Here is a 17,227-nt window from a genome sequence, read left to right as displayed (position 1 = left end):
TTTTGGTTTCTGCACAGGGATTTGGAGACACGTTTTGAATTTTCCCAAAAGTTTCGGTGCCCTGCTGCGTGTCAACGAGACAGTTCTGAAATTGGCGATGTTAAACAAACAGAAACGATCAGTGCTGAAGCATGCATTTTTACGCATAGATCTATTCCCTAGCGGTTATCTCTTCGACCCACGCAGAAAAGTTTTTTTTCTGTTTTCATTTGGCCAGTGAAGTCATTTAAAACGTTCAGCTGGTTTCTATTGTCCTAGACCACGCCCCCGCCCTCCGCTGCCTTGTCTGTGATTGGCGGAAAGTTTGGTCCCCCGCTCGCCATTGGCTGGGGAGGCCCGCGGCCCCACCACTAAAACCGTCAGACGCCGCCGAGGCGTCTCAGTCAGATTGTGGAAATAGTAGCGGGGATGCTTAGCATGTAAACTGCAGGGCTGGCAAGCAAGGTGTCGCGGCGCAGAGCGCATGGAGGTGTAGATGTGGTGTCGGAACATGGGCCGTGAAGACGCTTTTGGGATTCGGCTGTACGGGGCACCTTGCAAGTAGCGAGTGGCTGTGAGGGGGGACGGCAGGACACCCCCACCCCCACCACCCCACTTCCACCCGGTGTTGCTGAGACGTCGTCGAAAATGCTTCCACTCCGGCTGTGCGCCCTGTGGATCCCGCTCCTCTCCGTTTTGGACACCGCACTGTCCAGCTATTCCGAGGACCAGTGCAGTTGGAGAGGGAGGTAGGTTATCGGTTGTTAACGAGTTGCGTCTTCAAAGCGTTAACTCGGATCCGTCTGGTCTGTTTGTCCGGCAGCTTTTCAGACGTTTTAAAGCCAGTCCTCGTTATCTCTATCTTAGTGCGCGTGTCTTAGGTTTTGGAAGAGGGGGACCACTGCAGAACTGGGGTACTGGTACCTGTTTTGAACGGGCGTCCGTCCATCTGCACAGCTGCAGTGTGATGGCCAGCCAGCCGTGTTCCTGCAGTGGTTCGCTTCAGTTGGCACAGTAAAAGGCTTGCCGATGCGATCCGCTAAGGCTGCTGTTTGCCCCCTCTAAATCGTAACCTCTTGCTAGAACAGCATGAACTAGGAAATTGCTCATGTTATTTTACCAAACGCCTATCAGCGTGTTGAACGTTGTACGTCTTTATTAATCAAAGTAGTTCAGGTGGGTGGCTGCGTCAGCATGCGTAGGCTGCAAAGGAACGGGTAATGGGTTTATTCCCTGCTGAAAAGAGAAGAAAGAAAACGCAACGTTTCGGCTGTGGAGCCTTCTTCAAGTGTGAACACCAAATTTTTGATTTATTAATCAAATACGCATTCGCTGCGTTGGAGACTAATTGAACTTGACCAGGTGCAAATACAACTAAAAGCAATGCTGAAACCATCGGTCCCCATTAGAGTTTTTGCTTCCCTCGGGTTTCGGTTGACTTTCTTCTAGAAATTGAGATTCGTAGCCCCGTGTGCAGAGTTTGCATCCGTGTTGCATAGGCGGCGTCTTTTACGTAGGATCTGTCACTTCGCTGTGACTGCTGTAAACTCAGGCACTAAAGGACGGCGCCCATAAAGTTTGAGGGGGGGTGTCGGATTTCAAACGTGTCGACATTGGCACCTCGGCAATTAGACCTGCCCTTTGATGTGTCCGACGTCAAACGAGTTGGAGAAAGAAACCTGGACGCTTAGACGAACGTTGACTCGAATGTTTTAGTATGCTGTCCAGTTGCATGGAAATTTAACGGTTTGTAACTGAGCGTATGAGAAGTCTGCTGTACTATTTAAGTGAAACAGGCTTTTTGGACCTTTTTGTACGTAGTTTACTTTCCAAGTTATTTATAGGGTGGGGGGTGACCGAGTCTGGAAAAAGTCATAAAACGGCTCGTTCCCCCCACTCGGGGTGTTACGCGTCGTCACCGATAGGCGCCGCCACTGTTCCTCTCGTGCTGAGAAGCAACGTCCTTGCGTTCCGTTGCAAACGACGTGCCTCATTTTACGACTATAAAACCGCAGATGTCAACTGTTTATGGCGATCTGGAGGCTGGGCTCTGGACCGGAGTCCCACCTGGGGCATGGTGGGACGTACGCACGGCCAATGGTGAACTTGTGTGGCTCATGGAGAGGAGACCACCCTCCGATCTGTGACGTATAACATCACTTTATTAGCCCTATACAATTTATACAAGCGGTGGCTCTGTGGCTCAGGATCTGCGCCTGTGGCTGGAAGGCTGCCGGTTCGTATCCCGCGGCCGGCAGGGGAATCCTACTCCATTGGGCTCCTGAGCAAGGCCCTTAACCCCAGCTGCTCCAGGGGCGCCATATAAATGGCTGACCCTGCGCTCTGACCCCAAGCTTCTCTCCCTGTCTGTGTGTCTCATGGAGAGCAAGCTGGGGTATGCGAAAAGACAAATTCCTACTGCAAGAAATTGTATAGGGCTGAACAAGTGGTTATCTCTAAAAGTGCTTTCCTGTAGTGAGAAAGACCTGTCAATCTGGCAGGGCTGTGCCGGTTCCTGTTGGCTGCGCTTCTCACCCGGGTCTCCCCTCTCTTGCAGCGGGCTCTCCCAGCAGCCCGGCAGCGTGGAGCAGATCTCCCTGCACTGCGCGGAGGGCGCCCTGGTCTGGCTGTACCCCAAGGGGGCGCTGCGGCTCAGCCTGTCCCCCCGCCTGCCCTCGGGGGCGGTGGGGCCCGGGGGCAGCGGCCGGAGCTCGGGCCAGATCACGGCCTGCATCAAGCCCGCCGAGAGCTTCCGGGGGGCCCAGATCTACCTGGAGCGCGACGGGCTGCTGGAGCTGCTGGTGGGCGAGCGCCCGGGGCCCCCCGGCCGGCCCCCGCGGGTGCGCTGCTTCAGCCGGCAGCCCGGCGAGAGGGTGGCGCTGTTCCTGCAGGCCACGCCGCACCAGGACATCAGCCGGCGCATCGCCTCCTTCCGCTACGAGCTGCGGGGCGACTGGAACGCCCTGCTGGCGCCGGACTCCAGCACCACCACCACCACCACCACCAGCAGCGAAGGTGAGGGGGCGCCCCTTCCTCGACACCCCAAAAATACCTGGGGAAAATTGCCCTCCGTTTGTGGATTTGCGACTTCTTATTTGGTGGAGTCAAAGTAGTTTAAAAGGCTCCAAGACCGATTTGAGGGCTCTTGCACTGTGCACTGTTAGCATGGTCCGCCATGTTTTCCCCTCCCCTCACTGCTACGTGTTTATTGTTCCTGTTGTCGTGTGTAATGTACTGTCTACATTGTGCGATGTTGTCTGCTGTACTGTGTATGTCCCCAGAGATGAGCACAAATGGGATTTCCAATGTCTGTGTACGTTTGGCGGTAAACTCCTCGCCTATAGTAGTTCAGGTGGGTGGCTGCGTCGGCATGCGTAGGATGCAAAGGAACAAGTAATGGGTTTATTCCATGCTGGGGAAAAAAAGAGGAAAGGAAACAACGTTTTGGCCGTGGAGCCTTCTTCTGGTGTGAGCATACCCTCCACGGCCGAAACGTTGTTTTTTTTTTCCCAGCATGGAACTCCTCACCTATTACTGCTTGGTTCAGGTGGGGAGCTGCGTAGGCTGGAAAGGCACAAGGAAGGGTTTATTCCTTGTCAAAAAGAAACGCAACGTTTCAGCTGGGGAGTCTTCAGGTGTCAAACCGAAATGTTGCTCCCTGGCAGAGAGTTCGTTTTCCTTTCTCATTTCAGCATGGAATAAACTTTTACTTGTTCCTTTACCGTTACTACCTGCCTACTGACTAAGCAGTAGAGGCAGTGGAGTGCTTACGTGGCCCTTTATGCAGCAAAGCTATCCTGATTAAGTTTGTGGGTGTGGAGCCCTGTCCTTTCCAGCTTTTTGTGCTGAAGGATTTTCGGCGCTGGGAGTTGATAACAGGGGGCCCGTCCAGAATGGCCGCCGGAGCTGAGAAATCATTCAAGTTCCCTGGAGGCCAGTGGACGAATTCCCTGGCCGCTCTTGCCCTGAGAGAATGCGTTTGTCAGGGGGTTTGAACAAAAGCCCAGTGTGAGAGGACTTGTAGAGAACTAGGCCTTTCATTCAGCCACATGAGAGTTCAGGGATTAGTGGGGTTGCTGTGGTAACGGCGAGGCCTTTCATCAGCTGGGATGCTCCCTTTGTTTTGTTTTTCCTCTGCAGGGCCGCTTGTCTCCAGGAATTCACCAGGCTTGATTAGTGACCGGAGGGGGGGGGGCGGTAACCCATTAGGGGGCTACAAAAATAGGGCTTGGAATGCCAAGTGGATCTTAAAATTACTTTTTTTTCCCCCCTCTGGGAACAAGACTGCAAGGGTTGGTTCTGCAATGTCACCCTCCTTGTTTTCCCTCAGTTTTTGTGGAAAATGAGTAATTTAACCACAAAAATGTATGAAATTACACTTTCCCTTTCCAGATGTTGGTCTTATTGTGGAACTGCTTTCTTTTTTCTAGAAAGCTGAATATGCTTTTCCGAGGAAAGCAGCCAAAAATCAGACGGGTCACTCTTGCCCAACTGTCAGTACGGTTTAGGGACATTCATTTTCTCACAGTGCAGTTTCTAATTGGGGGGCCTTTATGCTACTTTCAACAACTTTCAGATGCAATCCATCCTTCTGCGAAGGTGAATCATTTGGGGCATCCTTATTTCTTAATGCTTCCAGTGAGGTATCCTTGGACTGAATTTTAAAATTTGATGTTGGTCCTAAACGGGCGGACCCATTGATATTGGCCGTGGTGTTTTTGTACGATTCAGACAGTGATGAGCAGACCCTCGATTCCTGCTGAACTAATTAGGGCGGTGTAGTTCAAGTAGACAGGAACAATTAAAGGTTTATTCCGGGCTGAAAAGAGGAGAAAAATATTTCAGCCTCCTGCAGGTGTGTTCGGCTCCACAGCCAGAATGCTTTTCCTCTCTTATTAGCATGAAATAAACCTTGTCTTGTTCCTAATTGGGGCGATGTGAGTTACAAGAGTGGGTGATGTCTTTCACGTTGGCCTTTGAGTTCCTCCAAGTAAGACGGACAAGCAGTCAAAGGCACCTCTCCTGTGGTCATCTTCGTTTTGCACGTTTCCCCCTCCCCCTCCCCCATCAAAGACCTCCACCCTGGGGGCATTTGGGAAATCGGCTACAGCCCCGTTTGCAAACCTCCCCCAGGCTCCTCCATTTTAGAGCCCTGCTGTAAAAAAGCAGAAGGGCAATTTAACAGGGGAGTCATGAAGAGCTTCCCAGATGCATTTTTTTTTTCAGCCTCTGCTCCCTGCCTGCTTTGTTAGTGTTGCTTGTAGCATGTGTGCGCTGGTCATCCAGCGTGTTCTAATCCGTGCCAGAGGCAGTTGGGCTTATTTTCCATCCATGTATGCTGAGGCTCCCTCTAGACTCGGGTACATTTTGATAAGTTTAACTGATCAAATTGGTTTAACAGCTTTTTGTGCAGGTCCAGAAAGTGCTGGATCTGGACTGTTCTTGTGCAAACAAGACTTTATGTATTGGCCTCGCTTTGGGTCTGTAAAAAAATGTACTTGCTGTGAGACCGTGTGGCCATCTTGTCTGTTCTCTCACTTTCTGCCTCTGTTGTGTCTCCAGCTGCCTGCAGACCCTGCAATGACACGGAGATCCTGATGGCTGTGTGCACCAGTGACTTTGGTGAGTTTAAATCGACCTCCTCCATCAATACACCCAGCAAGGGTGTAATACACTGAGCAGGGAGTGACCGAACTCGTACTGAGCTACAGGAAGATGGAACAGGTCTCTTTTTTTTTTTTTTTAGCTTCAATTGTTTCACACCATTTTAGAAGCATCACAAAATGGGGAAACATATGTGCAATACCAATTTCAATGCGCTTTCAATTTTGTTTCTGGGCTCTTGGGTCAAATTAAGTTAACGCCTGTGAAAATGTGTGTGGCAGAAAGCAGTAGAACCTGAAAAACATTTCCTCCATTCCTAAAGTGATTTGGATTTCTTTTATACGACCGACATGAAATGAACCTTAAAATAAACTGCTTCAACATAGCATGGTCATCCAAACGTCTGAACTTTGAAATGTCACCTTTTTAGGTGGTGAAGCAGCTCAGTAAGCTTGACTTGAAATGGGGTGTCGTAAATGTTGCCAGGGGGCGTTTCTGCTGTACGAGCAGCTGCCCCTTGACCGGATTTATGGTCTTGGAGGGATTGGGAAGGGCAGCAGTCCAGAAGGACCAGTTTCGTGGCTAATGGGAACACTGCTGCACTTGCCCAATCCTCTCCATCACCCAGCCCCTAATGGAGCTGGGGGTCAAAGGTCAGGCAGCACCCCGTTGTGCTCTGCTTGAAGCCAGTGTGGTGGAGTAACCCTACCCAGTTAATTTGAGCTATAATGGCACAGGGGTGGGAGAGTCTTGTGTGAGGAGCCATTGAAGCATTAGTTTTTTTTAAAACTGTTCTGCTTTAGGTGATTCCTTACACTTGTTAATATAGAGCTTCTCTGGACACTCAAAGCGCTTAACAGGTAATGGGGGATCCCCTCCACTACCAATGTGCAGCCCCACCTGGGCGCAACAGCAGCCCTAGAGCACCAGTATGCTCACCACTTATCAGCTATCATTGGGGAGGAGAACAGAGTGATGAGGCCGTGATTGATAAACCCCTACACTTTGAGAAACACCCTGGGATTTTTCATGAGTCAGGACCTCGGTTTTGTCTCATCCGAAGGATGGCGCGCCTTTTTACAGTAGTGTCCCCGTAACTATTGGGTTATCAGGACCTGCACAGACTGCAGGTTGAGTGCCCCCTGTTGGCCCCTCTTGGCACCCTGTCCAGGCAGCAGGGCGCCTGGGCAGGGTGGAGTCCGGTCTGTTGGGTGCAGGAGCGAGAGCTCTGACCGCCCCTCTCTGTGTCCGCAGTGGTGCGCGGGAACATCCGGTCGGTGAGGACTGACGGGGACCTGTGGGCGTCGGTGATCGGCGTGAGCGCCTCGCGGGTGTACCGGCAGAAGTACGCCCTGTTCTCCGGCCCGGGGCGGCTGGCCCAGTCCGGGGAGATCCGCACGCTCCTGCGCTGCGGCGTCAAGCCGGGCTCCGGCAGCTTCCTGTTCACGGGCCGGGTGCACTTCGGCGAGGCCTGGCTGGGCTGCGCCCCGCGCTACAAGGACTTCCGCCGGGTCTACGAGGAGGCCCGCGAGGCGCGGCAGATACCCTGCGAACTGGCAGGCAACTGAGGGGCATCCTGGGAAAACTCCTCACCTCCGCGGTCCTCTTTGCCAATGGTCTCCCCCGCCCCCCCCCCCCTTCCTCGTTACCCTCTCAAAGCCTAGAACCTGCAGCCTCCGAGGAAGCACAGCAGGGGTGTGGATCCAACTATGGGCATGTTGGGTTTCCGGCCTTTCGGTGTTGGCAGGGTCGCCTTTGCCGAAGGGTCTGGGTAATGTAGCGGACTGAACAGTGTGGACACGGTGGCGGCTGCCCTCCAGTCTGGGGGTCCTCCAAGCGGAGACTCGGCACGTTCTGGATCGAGAGCAACGTTGGGAGTGCTGTGATCGGCGTTGATGGGCGTTGCGCACCGGGGGCCTGGCAGACGCGGCAGCTCGGCGGGCGGTTCCGAAACCGCTTCAGTGTCTTTGGTGAGGACGAGGGGAGACCGTGATGGCAGCGGGTTTTAATAATAGCAGGCCTTGATCTTTTACATCGACTTGGGACAGGACGTTTTGTTACTCAGGAAGTGAATGACTTTCAGCATTGGACTGATTCACTTAAACCACGGTGGTATATCAATTTCCCTCTCTTGTCTCCATCTTGAAGAGCAACTGTGGAGAGTGAGCTTGATGGATCAACAACTCTAGAACAAGACTGCGATCTACCCCCAATTTAGGCTAAAGAACACCTAAAAACACCAGTTAAAACCCCAAATTTAAATAATACACCACCCCTCTCCCTTTATGAGTGAGATGAACATGTTCCCTTCCTAAATTTCTACATGAATGTCCTTGTAGACAAGGAGGGGGCTGAATTGATTTTGCACTGCCTTGCTGTTGAAGGAAAGGGGACTATCTGTTTAGGGTGTCGGGGGTGAGAGGTTGGAGCAAGCACTGAGGAATCTGGAAAACCAAATGATTTTATATTGCTTATGTGTATAGAAATACAGTATTAATATATAATGGTGACTCCAGGCAAGGGGACAGAGTTCAGAGAAGCTTGTGAGTCCCAGGTTCGTTAAGAGCAGGAGTATGTGCCACATTCAGCCTGATGGCCTATGATAGCTTGCCATCATGCTGTTACATTTATATCATTTAGTTTGAAACAGGGTGCCTTGTGTACTGATCGAATACCCTGTATAAATAACTTTAAAAAAAAAAGCCTAGTTAAGTAGACTTTTCAGAGTATTGCTTCAGCAGTGGTCTGTTTTGTTGTATCTTTGGACATAAACAGAATCATTCCTGAGCCTTTATGTACATCCTGAAGGACAGAAGGATTTAAAAACCTTTGTTTCCTCAAATGTGGGATACTGTTGTTTCTACAAAAGTGTAATGGTTTCATGGGGAAAACAAGTTCCCTAAAAACATGCCTGTGTTTGATTAGAGATCTGGTATCTTTTTTTTTTCTAAGCTAGTCTATCCAGTACAAGGTTGCAGGGGAGCTGGAACCTGTCCAGAGAAGCAGCAGGCACAGGGCAGGATACACCTTGGACAGGACGCCAGTCCATCACATGCCAGAGAGCCCTAAACACTCGCTCACACCAGAGCCCATTTTCCTGGAAGCCAATTAACCTACCAGCATGTTTGGATTGTGGGAGGAAACAGGAGCACCTGGAGGAAACCCAGGAGAACATGCAAACTCCATGCAGACAGCACCCCATTAATCGAACCCTGTGCTGCAAGGCCGCAATGCTAACCACTGCCCCTCAGGGCCATTCTGATTAATGATTTCGTTTTAATGATCGCTTAAAATGAAAACTGGAACAAGTGGTAGTTGGGTTTTCAACTGTACTGAAGGTGCATTTTTCCCATTTCCTCTTGGTGCTCTGGTATCTGTCTTGCCAAGATGAAACATGATGGCTTGTTACCTTGATTTCTCTAAACTGGCCCTGTGATGGACTAGCATTCCTTCCTGGCTGTAGTATGGTCTTGTGCCCTCTGCTTCTAGGATAGGCTTTGGATGGCTGTGACGCTAACTGGGAATAACTGACAGCTTTCTGATGATGGATGGGGAAGATGTTACACATTCAATGCATTTTTTTTTTAAACTGAGCTTGGTATCTTAATATTGGAGTGAGATGCTTGTAACAAACATCTTTCAGGTTTTTCCTCACTGGACTCCTAGTCCAGATGGCTCTTAGGCTGCAAACTGGAGGTGTGTGTGGCAGTTTCAGTCCCCTGTGGTTATTCATTTGATATTCAACACTTTCTGCTGTTGTAATGTAGGCTTGAGACATGAGAACATGCAACTGCCTTTAGGTCAGACAGTGGGAACCAGTTGTGTACAGATTCATGTGACTTTTCTGGTAAACATTTGTGTAACTTTTTACTGCTGTCACCTGAAGTTTGGTATTTCCCTGCTCTTCTTGCTTTTGCAGTATTTGACCGATGCTTTTATCCAAAGCACCTTGCGTTTTTACCCGTTTACAGAGCTGTATAGTTTGAGGCAATCTGAAGGAAGTTCCTTTTGCTCAGGGATACAATGACTGCTTTACCCAGAAATCAAACCCACACTTTTCCAGTTAGAACTCCAGAGCACCAGCTACTACTGGGGTTTAAAAATTGAAGTAAAAGTTGAAGAGAGCACTGTCGATTTGAAGTTCACAGATTCTGACTGCCTTGTTGATGGTTTAGAAGTATATAACTATATATATATAAAGATTAACAGCTTGTCATTCCCCTGTGAAACGCTAGGATTCATTTTCATGGTCTTTCAGCACAGCCTTACTGGATAGTAACTAAAAGCGTCTTCTCCTTAAATGAGCCCGTACAGCCTTTTTTTTTTAACCTCCATCTGTGAGCTTAGTGGACTGGCATTCAGAAACTCAAATGCTTGGTTGGCATTCTTGGGGAAAACAACCCTAGTATCAACCTCTGTGCTAAAGCTGAAGGATGTAGCTTGTTTCCTCACTAAGTGATTTAATTAAGTGATCTTAATCAACTAGAATACTAGTTACATCTAGGGCTGCCTGCAACATTGGGTCTTGACCCATTTTTTTAAATAACGGGGGAGGAAGCGGAGCTGAAACTAGTTTTGCTGCAAAATCACAAGTACATGTGGAAAATAAATCAGCCTTGGCTCTTATTGATGAGCCTTTTGGATGCCTAATATCTTTAATGGTTATAAGAACTCCATGTGTTCAAAATGTACAGGAGCAAAACTGAATTTTCTTACTCCTGCATCCTAGGTTTCTTGCAGAGGCTCTAGAATGGTGAGTCCTGGCCCGGGAGTCTGCCTGGAGTATTGAATGTCCATAATGAAGTGTCATTTTGCTTTTAACTAGTTTATTTGGACTAGGGCTTCATGCTTTGTGATTTTTTTTTTTCCTGCTGGGAATGTTCATGCTAATGTTCAGTTCCAGCAGCTACTGACTTCAGAAGAGTCATTTTCAGTGCTGCTTGTGAGATTGTGCATCGTTATTGCCCAACAGAAATGGGTGATCATGGTTTCTAGCCACCAGGAGCTTTTTTTTTTACCGACTGACCCCAGGACCAGTTGCAGTCTAAACTGGAACTTGCAGAAAACCACATACATGTGCAGGGTTAAATATTTGATTAGCTCGTTATGAAGTATATTGCTTTTTATTCTGTGCACTAAATTGAAGGGAGTGGTGATACCAAATCTTAGGAGGCTTGTTCTTGTAGAAGCACTCAATTGTTTTTTTTTTAATTGTTTTAAATAGCTGTTGCCTAGGTGACTGGCTAGATTGAGGTTTTCAATGTGAATGTATATACTGTACATACGAAAGTTTAAGAAACTAATGAAGAAATATTAAGTGTTTTTTTTGAAGAATTAATGTCTGTGTTGTGCTGTTTGTGCCTGAAATGTCTTCTAAAGATTGAAAATAAAAACCACTTTCTTCAATATAATAGGTGTTAAGTCACTGCTCCAGATGGTTGGCTCTAGTGACTTTTTAATGCTTGGATATGAATTTCTCTTTCCACAAATGCTTCCACTTTATTCCCTTCTCCCCTTTAAGTGTTTTTTTTTTTATTAATTGGATGCAGTTCTTGAGCTCTGTTAGTTTACTGGAGCTGTTTGCCCCCATTACACAGTGGACTTAGACTGGACAAAACGCTGAAAGTGAAGGTAAATATGAAGAACACAATTTAAAGTCTGTGGCCTCTAAAACATGGAAAGTATAGAGACAATATTCGTGTTTTAATAGTTGGGATAAAGTTGGTAGTACGGCACGGACTTACTGCAGTGGTATTGCATCACTTACGAATGTTTCTCACCAATTTAGTTTCATGCATAGTGCTTCAAGAAGATGTACCTGAGGCACATTTCTCCAAGGTCTCTTCCTAAACCTGCAGTTTGGTTCCTTCTGCAAGGTGTATGGATTTTGAAAAGTACACTACACATCCCTTTTAAAACTGGGTGTATTGTGAGGAAGGTCACTGGATGTTTCCTAACCTTGTGGTCACTGCAGTACAACTGGCCTCCAACAGATCACACAGCAGTGATTTATACCACATGCTACTCTACCCATTTCCTGGCAGGCCCGTTCTGGTTTGCCTCTCCCACTGCCTAATGAATGGGGATTCATTCCCAAGAGCCAGTGTTCTCCAGCAGACAGAGGGTTGTTGTCCGTGCGCATTCGGTAGTCCAAACCGCAGTTCTGCTGATGCGAGCTGTTCTGGTGCCAGTTAAGAATCGCTTGAACAAAGACCTTCCCCCCCACCACCCCGACACGGAGAGCTTTCTCGTCTTGCACAGCAAGTTTTCGGCAACCAAATTCCTGGCAGGACTCTGCCTCGGCTTGGACAGAAACCAGAGCTCTTTACGGAAAAAGCTTTTAAGAATTAAAAGGTGGATCTTAAGAGATAGCAAAGCCCTTTCTCTCTGGTTCTTGCATTTTTTTTTCCCCCCCCTTTTTCTCTAACTTATGAGGAAGGCACATTGCTGGAGAGAGCAGTAGAATCTGCTGGTGCGCACACACCCACACACACACACACCATTAGTCTTGCCCAGTGTCCATCTGCTCCCCAGTGCTGTAATGAAATATTGAAGTTGCTCGCTCAGCTTCATGTCATTCACCCTGCAGGAGAAATTAAGTGTTTCCACCCCTACGCCCCCCCTCCCTCCTTCACCTCCAGATTTCAGGTGGGAGCTATCAGTCCTTCCCTCCTCTTCACCTGCAACCAAGGCGGTGTCTCTGCTCCACTCCAGGCTTTGTTCCAGCTGTGTGGAGAAAGACCTCACGTGGCCCGACGCCTCTGGATTATGAGACCTAGATATTGACAGAAGTCGCTGTCTAGAAGCTGGTAGGCGGGGGTGTGCTGGGCAAAGGGGTCAGGGGTCAGTGTGGGAAGGCCCTGCAACAGGGTCACGCAGGTAGGTGCGCTTGGTGTGGCGGGTGTGTTAGTGGTGCGTGTCGGCTGCTGGCGGCGGCCGGGGGAAGAGGAAAGGGCTTCGGGGAGAGTAGGAGCCGTGGGAGGGGGTGTTGCGGGCAAGCAGCCTGCTCCCAGGAGGTCGGGCTGCCGAGCCAGTCCAGCTTCAGCATTCAGGAAGTGATAAATCCTCATTAAGGATCTGCGCCGTGAGTGGGGGGCGGGGGGGCAGGCACCCTGCCTCGCTGCCCGCCTGCTGCGGATATGGAGACGGACAGCGGTTCGGAATTCTGGCCTCCTGCCAGAGCACGGAGGCTCCACAGGGAACGCGCAGCACAAGTCAGCTCGGCGCTTCCACAGTCTGGCAATCGCTCCGCGGAAGGCAGCCAGCTTCGCTTGAAAGACTGTTCCCCCCGGACTAAGATCTAATAGGCTCTGCTATGAAATATCGTTCCCCCTAGACTATTTTCCATTATTTTCCAGGTGTCGCCGGTTATTTGGCTGTGGGTCTGAAGAAAAATAAACATGGGAATCTAAATTGCTGAGGTACTTAGGCATCAATATCCTCCAGTGAATTAAATAGAAAAACATTCTTCCCTGGCGCTCCGGACAAATGGTCTGCATTTGGGCGTTTGTCATCTGTGTTTTTGACTTTTACTTTGCTAGAAATGGGCCCTTTTCTTAACCCTCACTCCCCTCCCCTCCGTCCTCAGCCCAAACAGAAAACCGAGTAGTTTGCGGCAAGAGTGTGAAAGGATGACAGGAAGTTGTTGTTTTTTGCCTCAGTCTGGCGTCTGGCGTTCTTGGACGGTGCCAGCCGGGCTTCTAACTGCCAGAACAGCCACGTCGCCACGGTGAAGTCAAAAACAGGACGTTGCGGGGTGGGGAGAGCCGGGTAGGCCCCTCTGGGAGTCCGGGGGCAAGTAGAGTGAGCCCAGCCCCTGAGTGGTGAAGCCAGACTGGGCACAGTGCCTCAGGATGCTCCCTAGACTTCCACAACAACACTGTGCTCCCCGCAGCCCATTAAGCTGTCACTGTTGCACAATCTGCTTCTCGGTGGAAAGCCATCTCCTGTGACGCGGTGCGAGAAGAGAGGTATTAAATGTAATCAGAAGCTTCCTCTTTCCCTTAACTTTGGAAACAATTCCCCCCTCCATTGTTAAATGAAACAAACCCGCCCGGTTACACTGTTAAAGTGCATTTTATGGTTTCATCAATTGAATAGCAGTTAAACCTTAACAGCAGCATTCTAGGGGTGCCACACTTTTAAGTTTCCAGCCTGGGGGTAATTTCTGTGTGGAGTTTGCATGGTCTTCCACAGGCCTTTGGATTTTGTATGGGTCATCGAATTTCCTCACTTCCTCCAGTGACTAGATTCTCTGGCATCTTAGTTGTCCCTGTGGGTGTCCTGTGTCTTATCTTGCACTCAGGATAAACTTCGGTGCACCACTTCGAGACTGCATGGATGGGTAGCAGACTCCAAGAAGTGTGATGTGAAATACCTGCATTCTTGTTCTGTAGCCCACTGTAGCTAAAAGATTTAATTTCTTCACAGAACTCAAAGAGTCTGGCATCTAATTTCTGAAGAGTGTAGTATACCAGTTGTAGTGTCCTTCAACAGTGCTGTACTTAACTTTTATTGTCTCTGTCCCCTTTTATTACAGTCCATTTTTGAATGTAACTTTAAGTAACTTGGGGGAGCAGTATCTTTTCATTGTAAAGGGAAGGGTAAAGGTTTATTCCATGCGTAGAAGAAAAGAGACACCACGTTTCAGCTGTGGAGTCCCACACCTGAAGAAGGCTCTGAAACATTGATTTTTTTCTTCTTTTTAGCATGGAATAAACCTTTACTTGTGCCTTTTTCAGACTGCGCAGCTACCTCCTGGAACTTTTTTTTTTTGGCATTGTAGTCGTCAGCTTTCGCATCTGATATTTCTGTTCACTGACGAATGTGGAAGCGTCTGCATTGAGTTCAGTGCACGATCTGCTGTAACCAGACCCTGCTCCTGCCCCTGTTGTGCTTGGAGCAAGCAGGCCTGCCTGTTGTTCTTCCGTCTCCGAGGTGTGTCCTCTCTGGCGGCGCTGGCACGGTGACCCAGCCGCCCGCCCGCTCGCTCCTGTTTGGACGGGCATGGCCGCCACGACAGCAGGGCTCCTGCCAGCCGCAAAACAGGAGCCGCTGCCAGGTTTGAGCAAACACGATAAAGCACAGGGGAGAGGAAGAAACAAGGGTGGAGTGCGCAGGTCTCTCGTAGAAACACCAGAGTCCTGTTGCTTGTCCTTGTGGTGTTCACGGGCCCTACTCACAAAGCCCCAGTGTCTTTATCTCTGTCTGCTTTCTCTTTTGCTCAGACCACGGGGGGCATGTTTCTGCCTTCAGATGCCGGACAGCAGAAAACGCCGAAGCGAAGGAAATGCGTAGCTCACAATGTCCCCAGCTCCCAGTTTTTATCTACACCCCCGAGAGGCCAAGCCAAAAAATAAAACGTTGAAGACAGAAAAAAAAGCGAGCCTCGCTCAGAAGTGCTTCGTAGTCCAGGTTCTAATGCTTGTTCCGTATTTTTCCTTTTTTTTTTTGCGGGGGCAATCTTTCTCAATGCTTCGTGGTGGGATGTTCGAGACTCACCGCACTGACTTTCTGGAGTAAATGCCGCGCCGTTATCCATCCAGTATTGACCTGCCGGTCTGCTCACTTACTGCGCGTCATTGAAAAACAGTTCGTAGGAAATGCAGCTAAGCCTCCTCACGTACCCTGGACGCCGGTGAGCGAGCTTCACAGGAATTGGACATAAATCTCCTCTATTTATCTAGGGGCTGACAGCGTGGAGCAGCGGTTCCGACCAGCGCGATGTGCGCTCAGATTGCACAACGGGACACAGCTGCAGTAGCCCTTGAGCAACAGACCCCAATCCGAAGGGCTCCGGTTCAACCAGCTGTATAAACAGGTACAGAGGTGTATACCCACAAAGGAAAAAAACAGATTGTTGAAATCGCCGCTGGCTAAAAGCATCGGGCGAACCACGTTAATAACGTGTTATCCATTGCCCTGTCCTGTTCTCTTAGCAATGATGTTATGGCTTAACGGATCTTCCTGTCAATTACCACACTTTTACCGTACTTTCAATGTGCGTTACTGCAGTCCCTTTAACCGTTGGTAAATACACTGAGTGCATTTTTATTAAGTGCTGTTAAATCGGGAGCTGTCCTGTTATTACAGTCCTTCTGCAATTAACATGAGATTAGGGACCTCGAAGGCCCAAAACCTCCAGCCACAGTCTGCACGTAGAAAACAACCAACAGCAGCCCCGTGTTCAAGGGTTTCCATTCTGGGGGCGTCCTGGTGGGAATTTATTATTGAGATAAATGCATAATTAGTTGATTTTAAAGGAAGCTTCTGTTACTGTTTTGTATAAGCCAGAGGATCTTTGTGCTATCTACCATGGACCTGCTCTAATAATTCATCATCTGGTGAAAATAGAATTCAGGAAACTCTTCTTTTGCTTCAAAGATGAGTAAAGGATGGATCTTATGGGTTCATTAGGAGTCTCATTTTATGAGTAGAACTTCCCCACTTTCACAAAGTTTCAGTGTGTAGCTTTTCATTAGAATTTTATTTGTTTATAATCAACTGAGAATCTCAGAATTATGCAGAAAAACTAACATTTGCTTAATGCAAGTTTCTGCCCTTCTTTCCATGAAGGCAAACTACGTTTAGAGAATTCGCCATGTCTAATTTGGTTTCTAGAAGATCCGGGCCGTAGTGTTTTAGATGAAAAGAAACATCTCTGACGTACCTTTGAATGTATGATTTGGGGTTTTGAGCAGTTTTACAGCATACTCCTCCAAATTCTAGTTGTGTTGCTTACTTTGGACTATTCATTTTAGTTTCCTCTGATAAGGTCTGCCCTTGTGCCAGGCAGCTGTTTCAATGTTTAGGCAGTGCAAAGTTTTCCTATTATGTAGCCCTGCTGACTTGTAGTCTATGCAAAACAATACCTGTTTCCCTGCTGTCCGTGGAGAAAGTTCAGGCTGAAATGGCGTGTTTCCTCCTTTGTGAGCTGCTGCAGTGATTGGAATGGAACTGACTTATTTGACTCAAACTAATCCACATCACTTTATTTATAAAAATAAAAATGTGCAATGAAGCCATGGTCATTTTTTATGATTTGCACAATTAGTGCAAATTAGTGTCAACTGCACACTTTCTGGATTTGGAATGATCTGTTCCAGCTCTGTTGCAGTCTGCTTGCTTCAGTAAAGAAGTGCTATTTTGTACGCAACTGGACATTATGATCTTTATTTTCCCAGTTGGCAAACGTTCCACTCCACAGTGAATAAATTACTTGGGCAGGTTTCCCACAGGGGAAAATTATTCACTTGCTTTGATGACTTCAGCAGAAATCTGTTATTACTGTACATGCTGGCATGTTAAAGAACGCAAGAGTACCGTTCAGCTTATCGGTGTTTGCTTACTTTGTGATCATGACTGCATTATATCTTTTGATCACACGGTTCTGCTTCTATTTTGTTTTGCAAGGTGCAGGGCTAACCCTCTCCACTCCCTCATAGTGCTTAATTTCCCTGTCTTGAGGAAATCTGAGATGTTTGCTGGTCTGCTCCTGACCAGCAGAACTGCTGCAGTGTTATCTGCTCTTGCCACCCTGACCTGAGTCAGCCTTTCACTGGGGCAAACTGGGAAGGCGTGTGACCGACAGGTGGCTGTGCTTCACATGGCCCGTGCACTGGCTTGGAGTGTACAGTAAACAGGC

At 48.6% G+C, this 17,227-nt stretch overlaps 1 protein-coding gene across 1 annotated transcript; it reads left to right on the top strand.

Annotated features, from left to right (window-relative positions):
* Nucleotides 1-379: 379 nt before the first annotated feature.
* On the top strand, nucleotides 380-10,997 carry metrn (meteorin, glial cell differentiation regulator). The gene is made up of 4 exons (XM_088936934.1): nucleotides 380-728; nucleotides 2,537-2,994; nucleotides 5,542-5,601; nucleotides 6,838-10,997. The coding sequence occupies exons 1-4, from the start codon at nucleotides 628-630 to the stop codon at nucleotides 7,149-7,151; spliced, it is 933 nt and encodes a 310-aa protein (XP_088793060.1). The 5' UTR covers nucleotides 380-627; the 3' UTR covers nucleotides 7,152-10,997.
* The last annotated feature ends 6,230 nt before the right edge of the window (nucleotides 10,998-17,227 follow it).

The sequence above is a fragment of the Atractosteus spatula genome, chromosome 18 (assembly GCF_055471065.1).
Source record: "Atractosteus spatula isolate fAtrSpa1 chromosome 18, fAtrSpa1.hap1, whole genome shotgun sequence".
Lineage (NCBI taxonomy): Eukaryota > Metazoa > Chordata > Actinopteri > Semionotiformes > Lepisosteidae > Atractosteus > Atractosteus spatula.
This window is presented reverse-complemented; position numbering and strand designations above follow the sequence as displayed.

Coding starts and splice junctions, on each gene's coding strand:
- metrn (XM_088936934.1), top strand. CDS start 628: ATGCTTCCACTCCGGCTGTGCGCCCTGTGGATCCCGCTCCTCTCCGTT. Junction 729..2,536: donor CAGTGCAGTTGGAGAGGGAG/GTAGGTTATCGG, acceptor CCTCTCTTGCAG/CGGGCTCTCCCAGCAGCCCG. Junction 2,995..5,541: donor CACCACCACCAGCAGCGAAG/GTGAGGGGGCGC, acceptor TTGTGTCTCCAG/CTGCCTGCAGACCCTGCAAT.